Below are 16,193 nucleotides of genomic sequence, written 5' to 3'. Positions count from 1 at the left end.
TGGTAATATATAGTGTTGTTGCGGATATTGATAGTGTTGCAATTCCATCACTTTCCAACGCTAAATCATTAGGTTTCGAAAAAATTTCTTTTTTGTCTCCGAAATTTCTTTTCTTTTGCCCTTTTTTTCAGGGATTAATGATGTTTAAATATTATTTTCTCGCTATATAATATATGAATTAGTTGAATTTGGATTCCCTTTATTTGAACAGGTATTACAACTATTTGGTGCCTTTAACACTCCCCATACTTGTGATTGTTGTATATTTCCATTGGCTTAGCATGAAATTATTCAAGCATGCTTGACATTTTGTGGAACGAGACCAACAACTTCCAAAAATGATAAACTGAGGTGCTTCCATCTTGAATCCTGACGAGACACAAGAGTTATTCAATTTTTTTTCTTTTTCACCTTCTTGTTTGTATATAGTTCCAGAAATCAAATGCACTACAAATAATTCGATGTGACATTTTGATTAAATATTTTTATCGTTGACCGTTACGATGTTGACAAGAGTCATTAACCGAAAAATGAAATTTTCTCTTTCTTTTGTACATTTTGGTGGAAATAACAATCGAGATATTTTAATTAAAAAAAATTACAGAGAAATCAGATAATATTATAAAAAATTGGGTTTGGACCTTCATTCGTCCAATTCGAGTTGAGATCCGATTTTGTTTTACCAATCAATTTTACTTCAATTATTTTACCATGATTGAAAAAACCCGTAAAAAGGCTATAAGAAAAATTACACACCGCTTTAGGATCTTACCTGTTGTGGTTTTCTGGAGGTCTAAAACTCTGGTAATGGAAACAATGGTTACCAGTGGGGATAGTAGGTTAAGAACGACAATGTTATGGGGTTGTTGTTAGTGGGAATTGGAACCCTTCTTTTGCTTGGATTTCTCTTCACCGCTGTTATGTCGAAGCTTCTTCTGCTCTCGAATTATCCTCTAATGGTAGCAATCCAAAACAACATGTGATTTCTGTTTTTTATTCTTCTTCTTCTTTATCTTAAGGTCTCCTGATAATAAATAGTATTATTGCGGATTCAGATAGAGTTGTAATTCGATCACTTAAATTAGCTAACCCTATTCCCATATGTAATGGGGGTAAGAGGAGGTAGGGTAGTAGGCTGCTCCCGACGCCAGATTGAGAGCAGCTTCCGTGAAAGACCTCCGTTATGAATTGCATTCAGTGGGACTCTTTATTTGAACAGGTAGTACTCCCCGTACTTGCGATTTTTGTATATTTCCATTGGCTTAGCATGAAATTATTCAAACATGCTTGAAATTTTGATGAACGAAACCAACAATTTCCAGAAATGATAAACTGAGGTGTTTCCATCTTGTATATAGTTCCAGAAATCATATGCACTGCAAATAATTTGAATTTGAATATTCTACTGCTTTATTCAAGGATAGTCAATTTATATATATTAGTTTCTTCCTTACGAATACGTGTATACACGTTTAGTTTTTATTTTTAATTTGTTGTATTTATTTCATACAAATTGAGTTTTTGGGGAAAAATTATATGGATGCTCACTTAATTATGAAAATATTTTAATTTAATTGTTAATTTTTTTAATTTTGTCAATCAAATATTTAACTATTTAAATTATGACAATCAAGTTATTTGATGTTAATGTTTAATAAAGTGGTTAACAAAATTAATATGATTATACATTCAGTCATAATTATTTACTTATTTTATCAATTTAATTATTTACTTATTTTATCAATTTAATTTTAATATAATTTAATAAATTTAATTGATTTGAGGAAAATTTTATTAGATTAAATTAAATTTATGATCAAATTAATAGAATGAATAAGTAATAAATATAAAATGTGTAATACTAATTTTATTATATGTCATATTAATTCTTTCGTCAAATATTAATGACATGTGACTTTATCCCGGATTAAACTACAAGATAATCTTTTATAATTACGAAAGATAACTTTTTTTTATTAATATACCATGTCATTAACTTAACGATGGTTAACAGTTGAAAATGTAATAAATTAATAATATAAGTGATTAGAATATTATTTTTTAAATAATGATTAAATAAAACAAATAAAAAAAGATTCAACATAAATTAATAATATAAATGATTAAAATATTATTTTTAAATAATGATTAAAATAAAATAAATCGAAAATAAAAAGTTTCAACAATGTACTTTATCCTTGATTGTAACATATTTTTTGAGTAAAGAATTTTGATTTCGACATTTTAAACTAGATTTCATCATACTTAATCATAACCGTTCTTCAATTGTAAATATGATCGTGCTAAAAATATGTATATATAATGATATATTGTACAAATAGAAAATCTTAGTTATTCATATTTTAATCTATCAATTTTTTTTTAAATTTAATAAAAAGAAAAAGGATAAAAACAAATAAAAAATATTATTTTGAAAAAAATATTAAAGTAGATTATTCGTTCACAAAAAGATCGTAACAGAATATTCACATAACAAAATGATAGTATCAAATAATTAGATGTTACTAAATTTAGTGAAATATATATTTAATTATACGTATTTTCATCCAAAATAAAAATATAAAAATATGGCAGTTGTAATTTGTCTATTTTCAGAAAATTAAATTTCAATATTAAAAAATTAAAAAATAAACAGAAAGAAAAAAAAAAGATGTTTTTTTAAGCAGCATTAAGAGGATAACTTTTTTAAAAAGAAACCACCCTCAAAAAATGTGGAAAACCCCTCTTTTTCTCCAGAATTTACATTGCTAATCTCTGTTTCATTATCACCGTCACCCCTAAAACCAAATGTTTATTTACATTTTGTTTTGATCATTCAATGAATTGAAAAGAAGAAGAAAAAGAAAAGATCGCCACCGTCTGCCACCTTTTGATCAATCAAGGTATCAGATTTTCAATCCAATCACATTGGCAGCCGTTGGATTGATGACGCCGACGTTGCCATGTAGCCGGCGTTGCTAGAGCCTAGAGGAGCTTCTTTTTTCCTCCTCTTGTTCAACTCCCATTGGTCAGGCTTCGTTTGTTCCTTTTACGGTTAATAATTTTGGGTCTTTCTCTGTTTATTTTTTGTTCAATCCAAGTTTTCACGAGAGAAAATGAACTCATCTTCTGGTTTTGGTTTTGGAGGTGATCTTTGTTCTGGGTTCCCCAAATCGACCCCGAATAATCCCAATTTTAGTTTCAATTCGCCTTCTGTACAACGGTCATCGGGAGGCCTTCCAAGGCCAAAGCCTGCCAAAAGTAAAAAGCAATCGAATTCCCATAATTCAAAATCTTCAGGCAAGTTAGAAAACCGGACAGGCTCCGGTTTTAATCTGTTGCGACACCCTAGCCTTTCTGATGGGAGTGATTTGGGTGGCAATTTATTTTCCAAGCTCACAAATGATATAACGAAGGTGAGTACTAATAATGATGACAATGTAGGTAGTTGTATTAGTAGTGGTGTGGAAACTGAAAAACTTCGGTACGAGTTCCAGAGCAAATTGAATACTACAGGCAATGATGTTGACGATGGAGTTAAGAAGGATTTTGTATTTAAGGCTGGAAAAGGTAATAATTTGGTTCGAAGCGTGTCGGATACGCTTAGTGATGGGGTTAAGAATTTGAACATAAAGGGGTTCGATGATAATAGCACCAAGGAGAGTTGTGAAAGCTCTGGTCATCTTGGTTTGAAAAGAGATAAGGTATTATCAGCTGGAAGCGAGATGAAGCTGAATATCGGGAGTACAATGGGAGATTCTACTAGACAAACAGAGAGGGGATTTACTTTTCAGGCGGCCACAACTAAAGCTCATATGGATAAACCAAAAACTGATATTAGACGTGGTGGAGCTACAGCATCAACAACTTTGTTTTCATCTAACACCTTGCCTTTCCAGAGTGGTTCAAATACCTTTGGCATGACTTCTGATAAACCAGGAAACAAGGATGAGTTTTGTTTTACAGTAAAAAAAGATGCTATAGAAACACCCTTTGTAGAATTCAAAACGCCAAATTCACAGTCAAATAGAGCCTTTGGCTTAAATAAAAATTTGGAATTCGGTGCAAAAAGAGAAGTTGGTACAAGCACAAAAGTCAAGAAAAAGAAGGGTAAGTCGAAGCAGCCTAAATCTGTCCAGCTGTGGCATGGACCAGATTTTGTTTCAAGTAAAATTAGTGCTCGTTGTTCAAGAGAACCTTCTGCAACTTCAGAGGAGTCTTTCAGTCTTGATAACAAAGATGACTTCAGTGATACACAGTCAACAGTTTCACGTTATGCAATAGATGGGGATCTTCTTGCTACAGCACAGTATATGAATATAAAAGATGGTAGGGTGAAAGATGAACTAAAAGAGGAGGGTTCTGGAGATGTTTTTGATGGTGTTGCGGCTGAAGCTACCCAAGAAGATTCTGTGCATGGGTCCAAAACTGAGAGCTTTGCAGTTGCAGTCGAGGATATTGATCGTAACAGTGGTATTGCTCTTAGTTCAGCTGAAACTCAAGTCAGTTCAAGAACAAGTATTGACAGGAAAGATAGTGATGGCCAGATGTTCTTTAGTTCCCCTTCTAACTTGGAACATATAAGTGGCTTTGACTTCACCTTTGCTGCATGTCCTTCCGATAAAAGTCAACAACCACCACCAAGTGGTCACCACAAAAAGAAAAATTCAGCTAAAAGTGCTTCATTGCATATATTCTCTAGGCAAGACCTGAAAGCTGAAGTTTCTACCATGCAAAGCAAGGTTCAAGGAAATTCCAGGGTGGAAAAAGGACCTGAGGTTAAATGTGAGCCTAATTTGAGCAGTTCAAACACTGCAGCTATGGAATTGTGTGAAAAGTGGCGGTTAAGGTTATTATTAATATGAATTTTATAATTGACCTTTATTCTTTTAAAACATATACTTTTCAAGTAGATTAATTTTCTTATAGATCTTGTTTTGCCATCTTGTAATTTGATGATGCGACCTCTGTTAGCGATTGATTTCCCTTCCACGATGAATACATTTTTTACAATATGTACCAGGGGAAATCAAGCCTATGCAAATGGGGATTCATCTAAAGCTGAGGAATCTTATATGCAAGGGATAAGTTGTATTCCCGCAGGTGAGAAATCTAGAAGCTGTCTTCGTGCATTGATGTTGTGCTATAGCAACCTTGCAGCCACACACATGTCTCTTGGAAGAATGAGAGATGCACTAGGAGATTGTATGATGGCCATCTCAATAGATCCCAACTTTTTGAGGGTTCAACTTAGAGCAGCAAAGTAAGGCTCTACATTTGTTTCATTTTTTATTTGAGCTATCTCATTTTCCAGGATTCTATGTGTTTATCCTGGAACTTTATAAATTCCTTTAGATATCAAGCTTATTGAAGATTGAGAATTATTTTCTCTTTTTGAAGATTTGTTGCATCATGCATGATGACTTACAGGCATTTGTTTCAAATTGCCCATAGATGCAGCTCTGATGCCAATTTCAAATCTTAGCACTTCCATTTGATGACCTTTTGTAGTGCTTAATATGTGTTATTTCTATAAGTTAAATTACCAATTATGTTTTCCATTTTTTTTATATCTGCTCACTTTTGGAGTTAATATTTCTCCTCATTCTTATGATCTCATCCTGTTGTTAGGATATTGATTTTGATATCAGTTTTCATGTCAATGCTTTGATACTAGTTTGACTCTCATTTCTATTGGCTTTCCATTATCTCTCCTAACTTGATTCTTCTTTATTTCTTTTCCTTCAAGTTGCTACCTTGCCCTTGGAGAAGTTGAGAATGCGATGTGCTATTTCAGGAAGTGCTTACAATCTGGAACTGATGTTTGTGTGGACCGAAAAGTTGCAGTAGAATCTTCAGATGGCCTACAAAAGGCTCAGGTGCTGATTATTATTTGGGAGGAGCTACTATATTATTGTTCTTCTTTTATTCAAGTTAATTTGGTACTGGTTTGAGTTAATTATAACATTAGTTTCTATTTACAATTTATTCTTTATCTCCACAAAGATCAATTAATTTTGCAAAAGTCCCTACTGAATAATGCATCTTGTCCTCATTTGAGATTATCCTGTTGAGTAGCCTATCATCTTTGAATTATGGCTGCAGGTATGTTGTAGTTTGTATTTTGCAATGGACTTTTGAAGACAAAGAAACATGATCAATTTAGTTTGGGTTTTCCATCAGTTAGGATCTTAAACTACATGAGACCAAAATTTATGAACTTGATCAAGAACATGATCTTGACCTTCTCATAGTATATGCTTCAATGCTTGCTATCTGTTTAATATGACTGTCTGATTGATTATACGAGAAATAACAAGCTGTTAGTAATCAAATAATTGCTGCACTTTTGCAAATGAGTCCAAATTGTTGTCTTTAGGCTTTAAGGAGTTGATGTCATTCATACAAGTTTCAGAGCTTGATACTTTCTAGTTTCAACCTTTTTTTTTCTTGAAAATCATATATATTTCTATTACAATCAATGGGTGAAAGTAATATCAACAAACAGGTACTGGAGCAGAAGTGATGCTCGAAAATGAAAAAGGTGGTTGGTTACTAAAGGAAGCGTAATGATCTACCACTTGCTCTAATTGGTGGACAAGTTTAAAGTCATAATAATGCACCTGAGAGTTAGATTAATTCTTGGCGGACCACTTGCTCTAATTTATTAACTTGCATGGATAAATTAATTCACTTTGTGGCTATATGTTGTTTTTGAGAAGTTTGATTATTTGCTAAGCCATGGAACCACACGTCTGAATTTAAATTTCTTGCAATGTCATCCTAAAAAAAAGAATTTCCGTGTCTATGGGTATGTGCATGTGCAAATGTATGTGGTGGTGGAAGGGGTTTACATTTTTTCTTTTATATCGTTAGCTGATGGAAGGTGTATGATTGTTTTGATAGCCACCCTCGCTAGCTTCTCTGAAGTTATTCAGTTTTCAGCTTCACTATGCTGGGTTTATTTGAGATGATGGTAATTTAGCTGATTAGTGGTTTCTTATTTGGCAGAAATTGTCTGAATGCATGGATCACTCGGCTCTACTTTTGCAAAGCAAAATGTCTGAAAATGCAGAGGCTGCTTTGGAAGTAATTGCTGAGGCTTTGCAAATAAGTGTGGTTTCAGATCAATTACTTGAAATGAAAGCAGAGGCTTTTTTAATTGTAAGTGTAATTTTTTTGACATATGCTTCTCTAAATGTAGAACTTCTGAAAGTAGGTGGTTTACTGTTATTTAAGCATATGTTAAACAACAGGGAGATTGATGGAATCATAACAACACTTTTGCAATCTGACAGCTAGGCAAATATGAAGAAGTAATTCAGCTGTGTGAGCAGACATTTGATTCCGCTGAAAAGAATTCTCCTTCTTTAGATGCCAATGGGCAATCGGCCAGTCCAGATAGTTCTGGCTTCTTGAAGGACCCTACCTTTAGAATTTGGCGATGTCACCTGATCTTCAAATCTTACTTTCATCTAGGAAAGCTTGAAGAGGCTATTGCTTTTCTGGAGAAGCAAGAGGAATTGCCATCCACTACAAATAGGTAAAATTCACACCATTGTCTTTCAAAATATTCTGATTTATGCCATGAAGTACAATGATTATTGCACATTTTGAGTCTGTCCAGGGATGGAAGAAACAGTTTGGAATCATCAATTCCATTGGCTGCTACTGTACGTGAGCTCTTAAGCCATAAGGTATTTCCTAGATATGCTTTTTAACTTAAGAATCAGATTTTAAATAAAAAAGTTGGGACTGGGTCAAGGCGGTTTTTGGTTGACCATGTGGTATATGTGGTCTAAAATTTTTAAATTATATATTATAAATATATATATTCAGTACAATCAATTAGATTAATTTAAAGGAGGAAGGGGGAAGTGGTTAAACACAGGGATTGAACCCTGGACCTCATTCAACATAACTTGACTCTACACAAGTTATTTCCACTGGAATATATTATTTTATTAGCAAGTTTATTATAATTGAATACATTAATTCAATAATAAAATATAATTAAGATTAATATACTAAAAAGTAAATTATTTCGTAATTATACATTAATGTATAATTAAGATTGAATCCTGGAACTGAGAAGTGGTAACATTTAAATGATTAGTAGAAACCAGTATTAAATTTTTTTTTCTTTCTTTCAGAAGAATGATGTGCTTTGGTGGGGGATAGATAAAAACTTTATTATCAATTCAATTATTTCTTTCTTCTGCAGGCTGCAGGGAATGAAGCATTCCAATCAAGAAAACACTTGGAAGCTGTTGAACATTATACTGCGGCTTTATCTTGCAATGTGGAGTCACGTCCTTTTGCAGCTATTTGTTTTTGCAATCGTGCTGCTGCATACAAAGCACTAGGCCAAGTCACTGATGCTATTGCTGATTGCAGCCTCGCCATAGCACTTGATGGCAATTATTTGAAGGTTTCTTTTTTTTTCCTGCAAACTGATTTGTCTTTGTGCTCTTACTTGTTCAGATGATTTTCTATCAGAGGAAGTGATTGGAGGAATTTGAGTAGAGAGATTGAATCAGTCAGTCCATTGTTTCTAAATAAAATTGTTTAATCTAACTGAAAAATACCTCCAAAGGGAGAAAGTGAATGAAGTCATCTAATAGCTACTAAGCACATGCACAACCTCAATTTGTAGGACTGCCTGGATGGTTTTATCATTGTATTGACAAGAAGACGATTGTTACTTATCAGCCTATCATTTATTCTGTTCTAAGCAGCAGTGGTTGGCACATAAAATGTTACTGAAAGGTGCAATAAACTATAAATGTTGAATATGAACAAAAGAAAACAAGAAAACTATAAACGCTGAATGCTAAGGACTTAGAAAATGCATAAACCAAATGCCTTTACTAGAAATTTATTTTAATTTGCTGGTTAAAATGGGGATTTTCTTATTCTCGAACTCATTAACAACAATTGTTTTTTCCAGAAGTTGTCATGTATGCCTGATAAGTTTGGCTTAGTATTGTGTTGTATGGATCTAAAAAGTAACTTTACGGCAGCAACATAAAATGATTGTATAAATTCAGGACTTTGGGAGTACATTTTATTATTTTCTTTTTAGACATCTATTGCAACTATTCACTGCTGGAAAATATTGCTTTCTGAATGATTGGAGCCTCAGGCACAGCCTTTATTATTTGTTTATCCACTTCCATTACATTTCTTGGCTTCCTATCACCTTCTAGGGGCATTTCTTGGTTTTATACTGTGTAGGATGCATGCTTGAATCAAAGTCAACATAAATGGTTAGATTTATTGTGAAATTTATAGATCATTTTAAAATTATCTTTGCAGCCACTTTCTAGACGTGCCACATTATATGAGAAGATTAGAGATTATGGGAAAGCAACTAATGATCTTGAAAGACTTCTTTCTCTTCTTGTGAAACAAACGGAGATGAAAACCAATCAAACTGGATTATCTGAAAGATCTGTTAACTTGGCAAACGACACAAGACATGCTCGTTCATGGCTTTCTGAAATTGAGGAAGAAAGCAAAAAGGAAGTGCCTTTGGATTTCTATCTCATCTTGTGAGTTTCTTATGTACATGGATCTTGATGCTACTTTCTTCTTTGGCTTAATATTAAATAATTTGTTAGCCTTTACCTTAAACCTTTCTAATATTGTTGTGTGGGTAGTAAATTTTAGATTTCGTGAAAGGGGTTTAAGACTTTCCATTCATCTATAACCATGTATGTTATTTTTACTGTAATGGCAGGGGGGTTGAACAATCTGTTTCACCAGCAGAAATAAAGAAGGCATATCGGAAAGCTGCTCTTAGGCATCATCCTGACAAGGTTTCTAATATCTGCTGCTATACACATATTTTTAGAAGTTTGGCAGTGATCGTAGTTTTGTACACATGTAGGCTGTTCAATCCCTGGTAAGAACTGAAAATGGAGACGATAAGATCTGGAAGGAGATAAGAGAAGAAGCCTACAAGGATGCTGACAAACTATTTAAGATAATTGGAGAAGCATATGCAGTACTTTCAGACCCTACCAAGGTATATGTTATCCTCTTCGAATTTGCCTATTCCTTCCTTGACCTTGAGGAGCATTATAATAACTTTATTTATTATGGTATATGTTATTCTTGGCAAATATGGTACTTATCTTGCAACATTGTCTTTTTGCAGCGCTCTAGGTATGACTCTGAAGAAGAGACAAGGAACTTGCAAAAGAAACATTTTGCACATACATCCAGAGTAGCTGCAGATGGTTATAATTATTCGTTCGATAAAAGCAGTGGCATGCAATCACGGAGGGATGCCAGGAGATCGTTTGGCTACTCTAGCTCCAAAGGGTCTAAAGCCACTCGTTCAAACAGATTCTTTTGACAGTTGTGGGCCACGTGTTTGACAATCTCGAGATATCTGATCAAGTTAAATGATGATTTCTAGGAGATTCGGATCTATGTAGGAACTTCGCAGGAAGGAATCTACATCAACCACTCACTCCCTAGAACTATTTGAACTTCCAGGAGGTAATACCATATGATTGAAAGCATCAATGCAAGTTCTGGGTAATGCCAGTACGTAAAGAGCAATTCCTTTTTTCTTTTCTTTTTTGAGGGTTTTTATCACAGTTTGTGAATGTGAAAGGTTTCTAAACTTTGAAATAATGAAGTCCATGTTTTAAGCCCGGATGGCCTTTTGGTTCAAGGAAATTGCTTGTTCATAAAGGAAGTCGAGCAAATGTACAGACATTACGAAGAACTACGTTTTTTTTGGAGTTTCTACATCTCTGGCTGACATTCGACTAAGAATATATCATTTTTATTTTTTTGCTATACTTACCCCTTCTTTCTGGACTTGATTGTTTCATTTTATTGCAGTTTTCATTACTGGAATTGATAATTTAATTTCCGACAGAGATGTGAACTTTATGTTTAAACACTTCAACATTAGTATGTCATGTTTATTTAAATTTGTCTGTGTATTTAGGATTTCAATACATATTCATTTTACTGTTTATGAAAATTAATCGTTTTCAGGGTTTATGGCTGTCTCCAATCATTTTATCTTCAACATTCGAACTCAAATTCTCTCTATCAGAGAAGATGAAAGATTTTATTACAGAAGCTTTCCAAGTAAGCATAACATGATTATTGGCGAAGATATACTTCGAAAGTTGGAAGATACAGGAATTCATAAAGACAAGCAATTTATTCGAAATTACGTGATGTTTTTAAGGTACCATTTCGGGATTGTATTTGTAACTCACTTCCGAACCCAGGCAAGAGTATCTCGGATAACGAAATGGCATATGGGGACAGTTCCTGGTTTAATATTTAGGATCTGAAAAGCTGGGTGATTGGGGCTCCAAGCTGATGTATCTTTGTAATACTCATATGCTTGCCGATTCTTGAACTTGGACATTGTTTCTATCTCTCCTTTATGTTTTTGTCTTCGCCACAACTTTTACGTTGCAAACAAGTAGCTTACTTGTTATACTAACAAGAAATGTTGAAAAGGTTCTCGTGAATCTCTGTACTTCTTAGAATATTGAAGGTTTTACTAAAACAATATTTTACTTATAATAACTATTTTACACAATGTCTAAGAGTGAAAACACATATTAAATGTTCACATATGTATAAGAGTGAAAAAATATATTCTTAATTATAGATTAAAGTTAAATTTAAAAAAATAATAAAAAGATTAAATTTGATAAACTATCGTTTGATTATATCAAAATCGTTTAACACAGAGTCCTACGACAAATAATGATAGTTATATAAACTATCAGTAACTACATTAAAAACATTCATCACATACATACACAACTTTACATGTAAGAAATGCTAAAGGATCAATACATTCTCCTATTTATATGTTGACACGCGCGCGCACTTCAACTATACTTATTTATAATACCAGCAAACACCGAGTTGATGAGTTGGAACACATTTAATACGACCCCTAGCCCTAGTCCTCTTGATACTGGTATTTTTAGCAAATTTAGTTGGGAACCCAGACATGGGCGTCTCTGGCTAGAAAATGACAGACGGGAACAGTTCCTGGCTTAACTTTGAGAACCTGGAAAGCCAAGTGATTGGGATTCCAAGCTGATGTATCTTTATGGCAAACGCCCAATGCTGTAGCTTTTGTTCCATCTTCCCCAACTAAAGGACCATTATACAAATCTGTTTTATCAATGGAGTGGCATAAGAACACTGCATATGCATACTCCATTTTGTGACAAACAATCGTAGATTCACCCATCATTTTCACTCCCTCCCCGACACTAAACTCTTGGCTTTGCGTCTCTTTCTCTAACTCTGTCGACAAAAGCTCGATGTTTTTTCCCAGCATGGAAACACCCGAATCCACGAAAAACTCGAATGACGTTGCGCAATATTTTGTTTCTCCTTCCATGGTTGGTGCTTCACAATCCTCGATTGCCTGTTCCAGTATTTTAGATGTTGTTGATTTAGATTGCAATGAAAAATAGTTCAAGACATGTGCAAAGGTTTGAGTTGAGAAGGGAATTGAGTCAGCCACTGGACGAGATAAAAAAACTCGTTTTGCTTGTTTTACTGGACAACTCCTTTAAGTGCACCTTGGTATCAGGATGAAGCTTACTCTCCAAAAAGTAAATGTCTTTCTCAACTGTAACTTTTTTATTTGCAAATTCCTTGTTTTTCGAGTATCCATATCTTCGGTTATATGTTCGTTGGGTCGTTCCTTGGTCGACGGATATTCCATTTTTATACATCTTGACCATATTAGCCAAAACAACTTTCTTATGATCTCCATATCCTACATGAAACAGAGCATCAGAAAGCTCACAAAATTATTGAAAATATATAAACAGAGGAAACAGAACAATACCATCAGCAGATGGTACTAAAAGATTTTGCAAGATTTTAGGCATTGGAGTGTTTGGGAACACAGAAGTTCAGTGCATCTGTGTTGGGGAGCCACATGTCTTGCTGCAGCTGCAAGCTGTTGCGGAATACGAATATCAGATAAAGCAAAATCGCAACTGATAATTTGAGAAAATAAAAATGAAGATAAAGAAGACAAAAATTTTACGTGGAAAACCCCTAAATAATATAGGGTAAAAACCACGAGCAAAGATAGAAGAATTTCAGTATGAGAAAATAGGAATTAAAACTTCTCTCAATCTAACAAGGAGAAAACAATTACAATTTTCTCTTGATAAAAATGAGAAAACAACTCTCAAGAAACTCTCTAAATTCTCTAGTATTGGGAGAAAGTAGAATGATTTGGGATGTTTTTGAAGCTAAATGGGTTAGGATATTTATAGTTGAAGCTTAAGGACTAATCTTGTAAATATCCTAAAGTGTATGAACTAAATTTTCAATTTTCCCATTTCCAAATTTCAACAAAAATTGTTGCCACTTTTGACTTCACTATTGTGCAACTTTTCGGTGGAATTTTTTTAATGCCAACTTTCGATTCATTTAAAAAAATTTCAACAATCTCCCACTTGAAGATTTGATTGGAACAATCATATCTTCACATCATTCTTTCTACCTTGTACCATCATGTTGCTTACATTTCTGACAGGCCACAAGAGGATCGACACCAAGTAAATTTATCAACATTGATCGTCTTCATCATGAAATCTGCTATGTTGTCTTTGGTATGGATCTTCTACATATCTACCGTCCCTTCTTCCACCTTTTCACGAATGAAATGGTATTGAACTCGTATGTGCTTTGTCCTTGAATGAAATGTTGGATTCCTTGTTAGATGTAAGGCACTTTGACTGTCACAAAACATAGAGACATACTCTTGATTGTGCCCAAGCTCCTCCAATAGCATCTTTAACCAAATTGCTTCTTTACTGGTTTGTGTAGCTACTACATATTCTACTTCTGTTGTTGACGTAGCCACAACTGACTATAATTTTGAAACCAAGCTTACAGCTCCACCAACAATTTTCAACATATATCATGTAGTATATTTGCTTTTATCCAAATCCCCTGCATAGTCAGAATCAATATACCTATTGATAAGTAAATTTGATCATCCGTAACATAATGCAACATTTGAGGTCCCTTTGATGTATCTCAAAACCCTCTTTATTGTATTCCAATGCTCGCCTGGATTCTCCATGTACCGACTAACCACTCTCACTGCTTGTGCAATGTCTGGTCTTGTGCATATCATAGCGAACATTAAACTTCCCACTGCCAATGCATACGGTACTCGAGACATCTCCATCCTCTCTTTTTCACTGCTAGGACTCATACTGGAGGTTAATTTGAAGTTAATAGGAAGAGGGGTAGAAATTGGCTTATAATCTTGTATGTTGAATCGTGACAAGATCTTCTTCAAGTAATTCTTTTGTGAAAGCCAAATCTTCCTATTACTTCTGTCTCGGTGGATTTACATCCCTATAATCTTGTTTACTGATCCCAAGTCCTTCATTTCAAATTCCCTAGCCAGTTGTACCTTTAATTCTTCAATATGACCTTTGTTGGGTCCTGCAACCAATATGTCATACACATACAACAACAATATAACAAAATCGTTATCACCAAACCTCTTGAAATAAGCACAATAGTCTACATTAAGTCTGTTGTATCTAAGGCACATAATGAATGAATCAAATCTCTTATACCAACACCTCGGCATCTGCTTTAGACCATACAGAGATTTGTTCAAACTACAAACCAAGTTATTATTTTTTTTTTCTTCAAAACCTTCAGGTTGGAGCATATAAATCTCTTTTTCAAGATTTCCATGAAGAAAAGTTGTTTTAAAATCTAGCTGCTCTAGATGTAAGTTCAATGTAGCATACATTTCCAAGACTATTTGAACTGTTATTAGTTTAACTACAGGAGAAAAGATTTCATTGAAATCAATACATTCTTTTTGAGCATATCCTTTGACCACCGGTCTTGCACGATACCTCTCAACTTGATCATCACCATTTCGCTTTATTTTGAAGACCCATTTGTTACCAATTGGCTTCCTTCCTTGTGGTACTGGCACAAGGTCCCATGTATTATTTTTATGAAGGGCTTTAATTTCTTCTTGCATCGCCATCATCCATAGTGAAGCATCTGAGCTGTTTATTGCCTCCTGATATGTTGATGGCTCACTGTCCTATGTTAAAAGCAATATGCAATATTTCCTTCTATAACATAATCTGATTGCTAATTAGGACGTCTTCTCACATGATCTGATTGACGAGTTGTTGGAGCTTCATAACTCTCTATTTCTTATTCGTCATGTGTTGGTTCTGCTTCAGAAGAATCTCCTTGTTCAAACTCCTTTTCTACATGTATCTATGTAGTCTCTGACTTTTCAATGCTATCATCATCTTCTTTTCTTTGTAGTTTATCTTCTATAAAGATAACATCTTTGCTGATGATCACTTTTCGGGCAGTTGGATCCCACAAGCGATACCCCTTTACACCATCAGCATACCCCAAGAATTTACATTTCTTGGATTTTGGATCCAGCTTTTGAAATTTCTTGGGAGTTGTACATCACGTACTCAAAACTTCCAAATACATAGAGGTTTGAATAATCAGCTGGTTTACCAGTCCACATCTCTATTAATGTCTTCAGCTCTATTGCAGTTGATGGAGCTCGATTCACCAAATAACAGCTCGATTCACCAAATAACAAGCGGTATTAACTGCTTCTACCCAAAATGATTTTTCTAGGTCTGTAGCCCTCAACATTGCTCTTGCTCTTTCTAACAAGGTTTTGTTCATCCATTCTACCACTCCATTTTGTTGAGGAGTGTTCGCCACTGTGAACTGTCTTTTGATGCCTTATTTCCTGCAAAAGTCATCAAATTCTTCACTTGTGTATTCTCCTCCATTATCTGTTCTGAAACACTTGATCTTATTTCCAGAATCAAGTTCCACCCGTGTTTTGAAGTTTTTGAAAGTTGAAAACACATTTAACTTCTTCTTAATAGGGTACACCCAACATCTCCTGGAGTAGTCATCAATAAATGAGACAAAGTATTTTGCTCCGCCTAGAAATGTAACTGGTGCTTGCCATACATCATAATGAACTAATACTAGAACACTTTTGCCTCTAGAATTTGACGTGTTAAATTTCAACCGGTGTTGCTTACTTGTTATACAATGATCATACAAAGTAAGTGATACCTTTGTTAAGCCTGGAAGTAGCTTTTGATCCACAAGGATTTTCATTCCTTGTTCTAACATGT

General features: G+C 34.2%; 2 protein-coding genes across 2 annotated transcripts; one reads left to right on the top strand and one right to left on the bottom strand.

Annotated features, from left to right (window-relative positions):
- The first annotated feature begins 2,668 nt into the window (after window positions 1–2,668).
- Window positions 2,669–10,852, top strand: LOC120150159. The gene is made up of 11 exons (XM_039162871.1): window positions 2,669–4,849; window positions 5,024–5,263; window positions 5,750–5,879; window positions 7,012–7,164; window positions 7,299–7,543; window positions 7,628–7,697; window positions 8,225–8,431; window positions 9,319–9,554; window positions 9,743–9,821; window positions 9,893–10,030; window positions 10,163–10,852. The coding sequence occupies exons 1-11, from the start codon at window positions 3,117–3,119 to the stop codon at window positions 10,361–10,363; spliced, it is 3,432 nt and encodes a 1,143-aa protein (XP_039018802.1). The 5' UTR covers window positions 2,669–3,116; the 3' UTR covers window positions 10,364–10,852.
- Window positions 10,853–11,978: 1,126 nt separating this feature from the next.
- On the bottom strand, window positions 11,979–12,498 carry LOC120149021 (BURP domain protein RD22-like). The gene has a single exon (XM_039161960.1). The coding sequence runs from the start codon at window positions 12,401–12,403 to the stop codon at window positions 11,987–11,989; it is 417 nt and encodes a 138-aa protein (XP_039017891.1). The 5' UTR covers window positions 12,404–12,498; the 3' UTR covers window positions 11,979–11,986.
- Between the last annotated feature and the right edge of the window lie 3,695 nt (window positions 12,499–16,193).

This window comes from Hibiscus syriacus, unplaced genomic scaffold, assembly GCF_006381635.1.
Source record: "Hibiscus syriacus cultivar Baekdansim isolate YM2019G1 unplaced genomic scaffold, ASM638163v2 tig00002793_pilon, whole genome shotgun sequence".
Classification (NCBI taxonomy): domain Eukaryota; kingdom Viridiplantae; phylum Streptophyta; class Magnoliopsida; order Malvales; family Malvaceae; genus Hibiscus; species Hibiscus syriacus.
This window is presented reverse-complemented; position numbering and strand designations above follow the sequence as displayed.

What these genes read in the sequence shown, in the direction of transcription:
- LOC120150159 (XM_039162871.1), top strand. Translation starts at nt 3,117, where the DNA reads ATGAACTCATCTTCTGGTTTTGGTTTTGGAGGTGATCTTTGTTCTGGG. An exon ending in TTGGATTTCTATCTCATCTT is followed by an intron (nt 9,555 to 9,742) that starts GTGAGTTTCTTA and finishes CTGTAATGGCAG; the next exon opens with GGGGGTTGAACAATCTGTTT. An exon ending in TACTTTCAGACCCTACCAAG is followed by an intron (nt 10,031 to 10,162) that starts GTATATGTTATC and finishes GTCTTTTTGCAG; the next exon opens with CGCTCTAGGTATGACTCTGA.
- LOC120149021 (XM_039161960.1), bottom strand. Translation starts at nt 12,403, where the DNA reads ATGGAAGGAGAAACAAAATATTGCGCAACGTCATTCGAGTTTTTCGTG.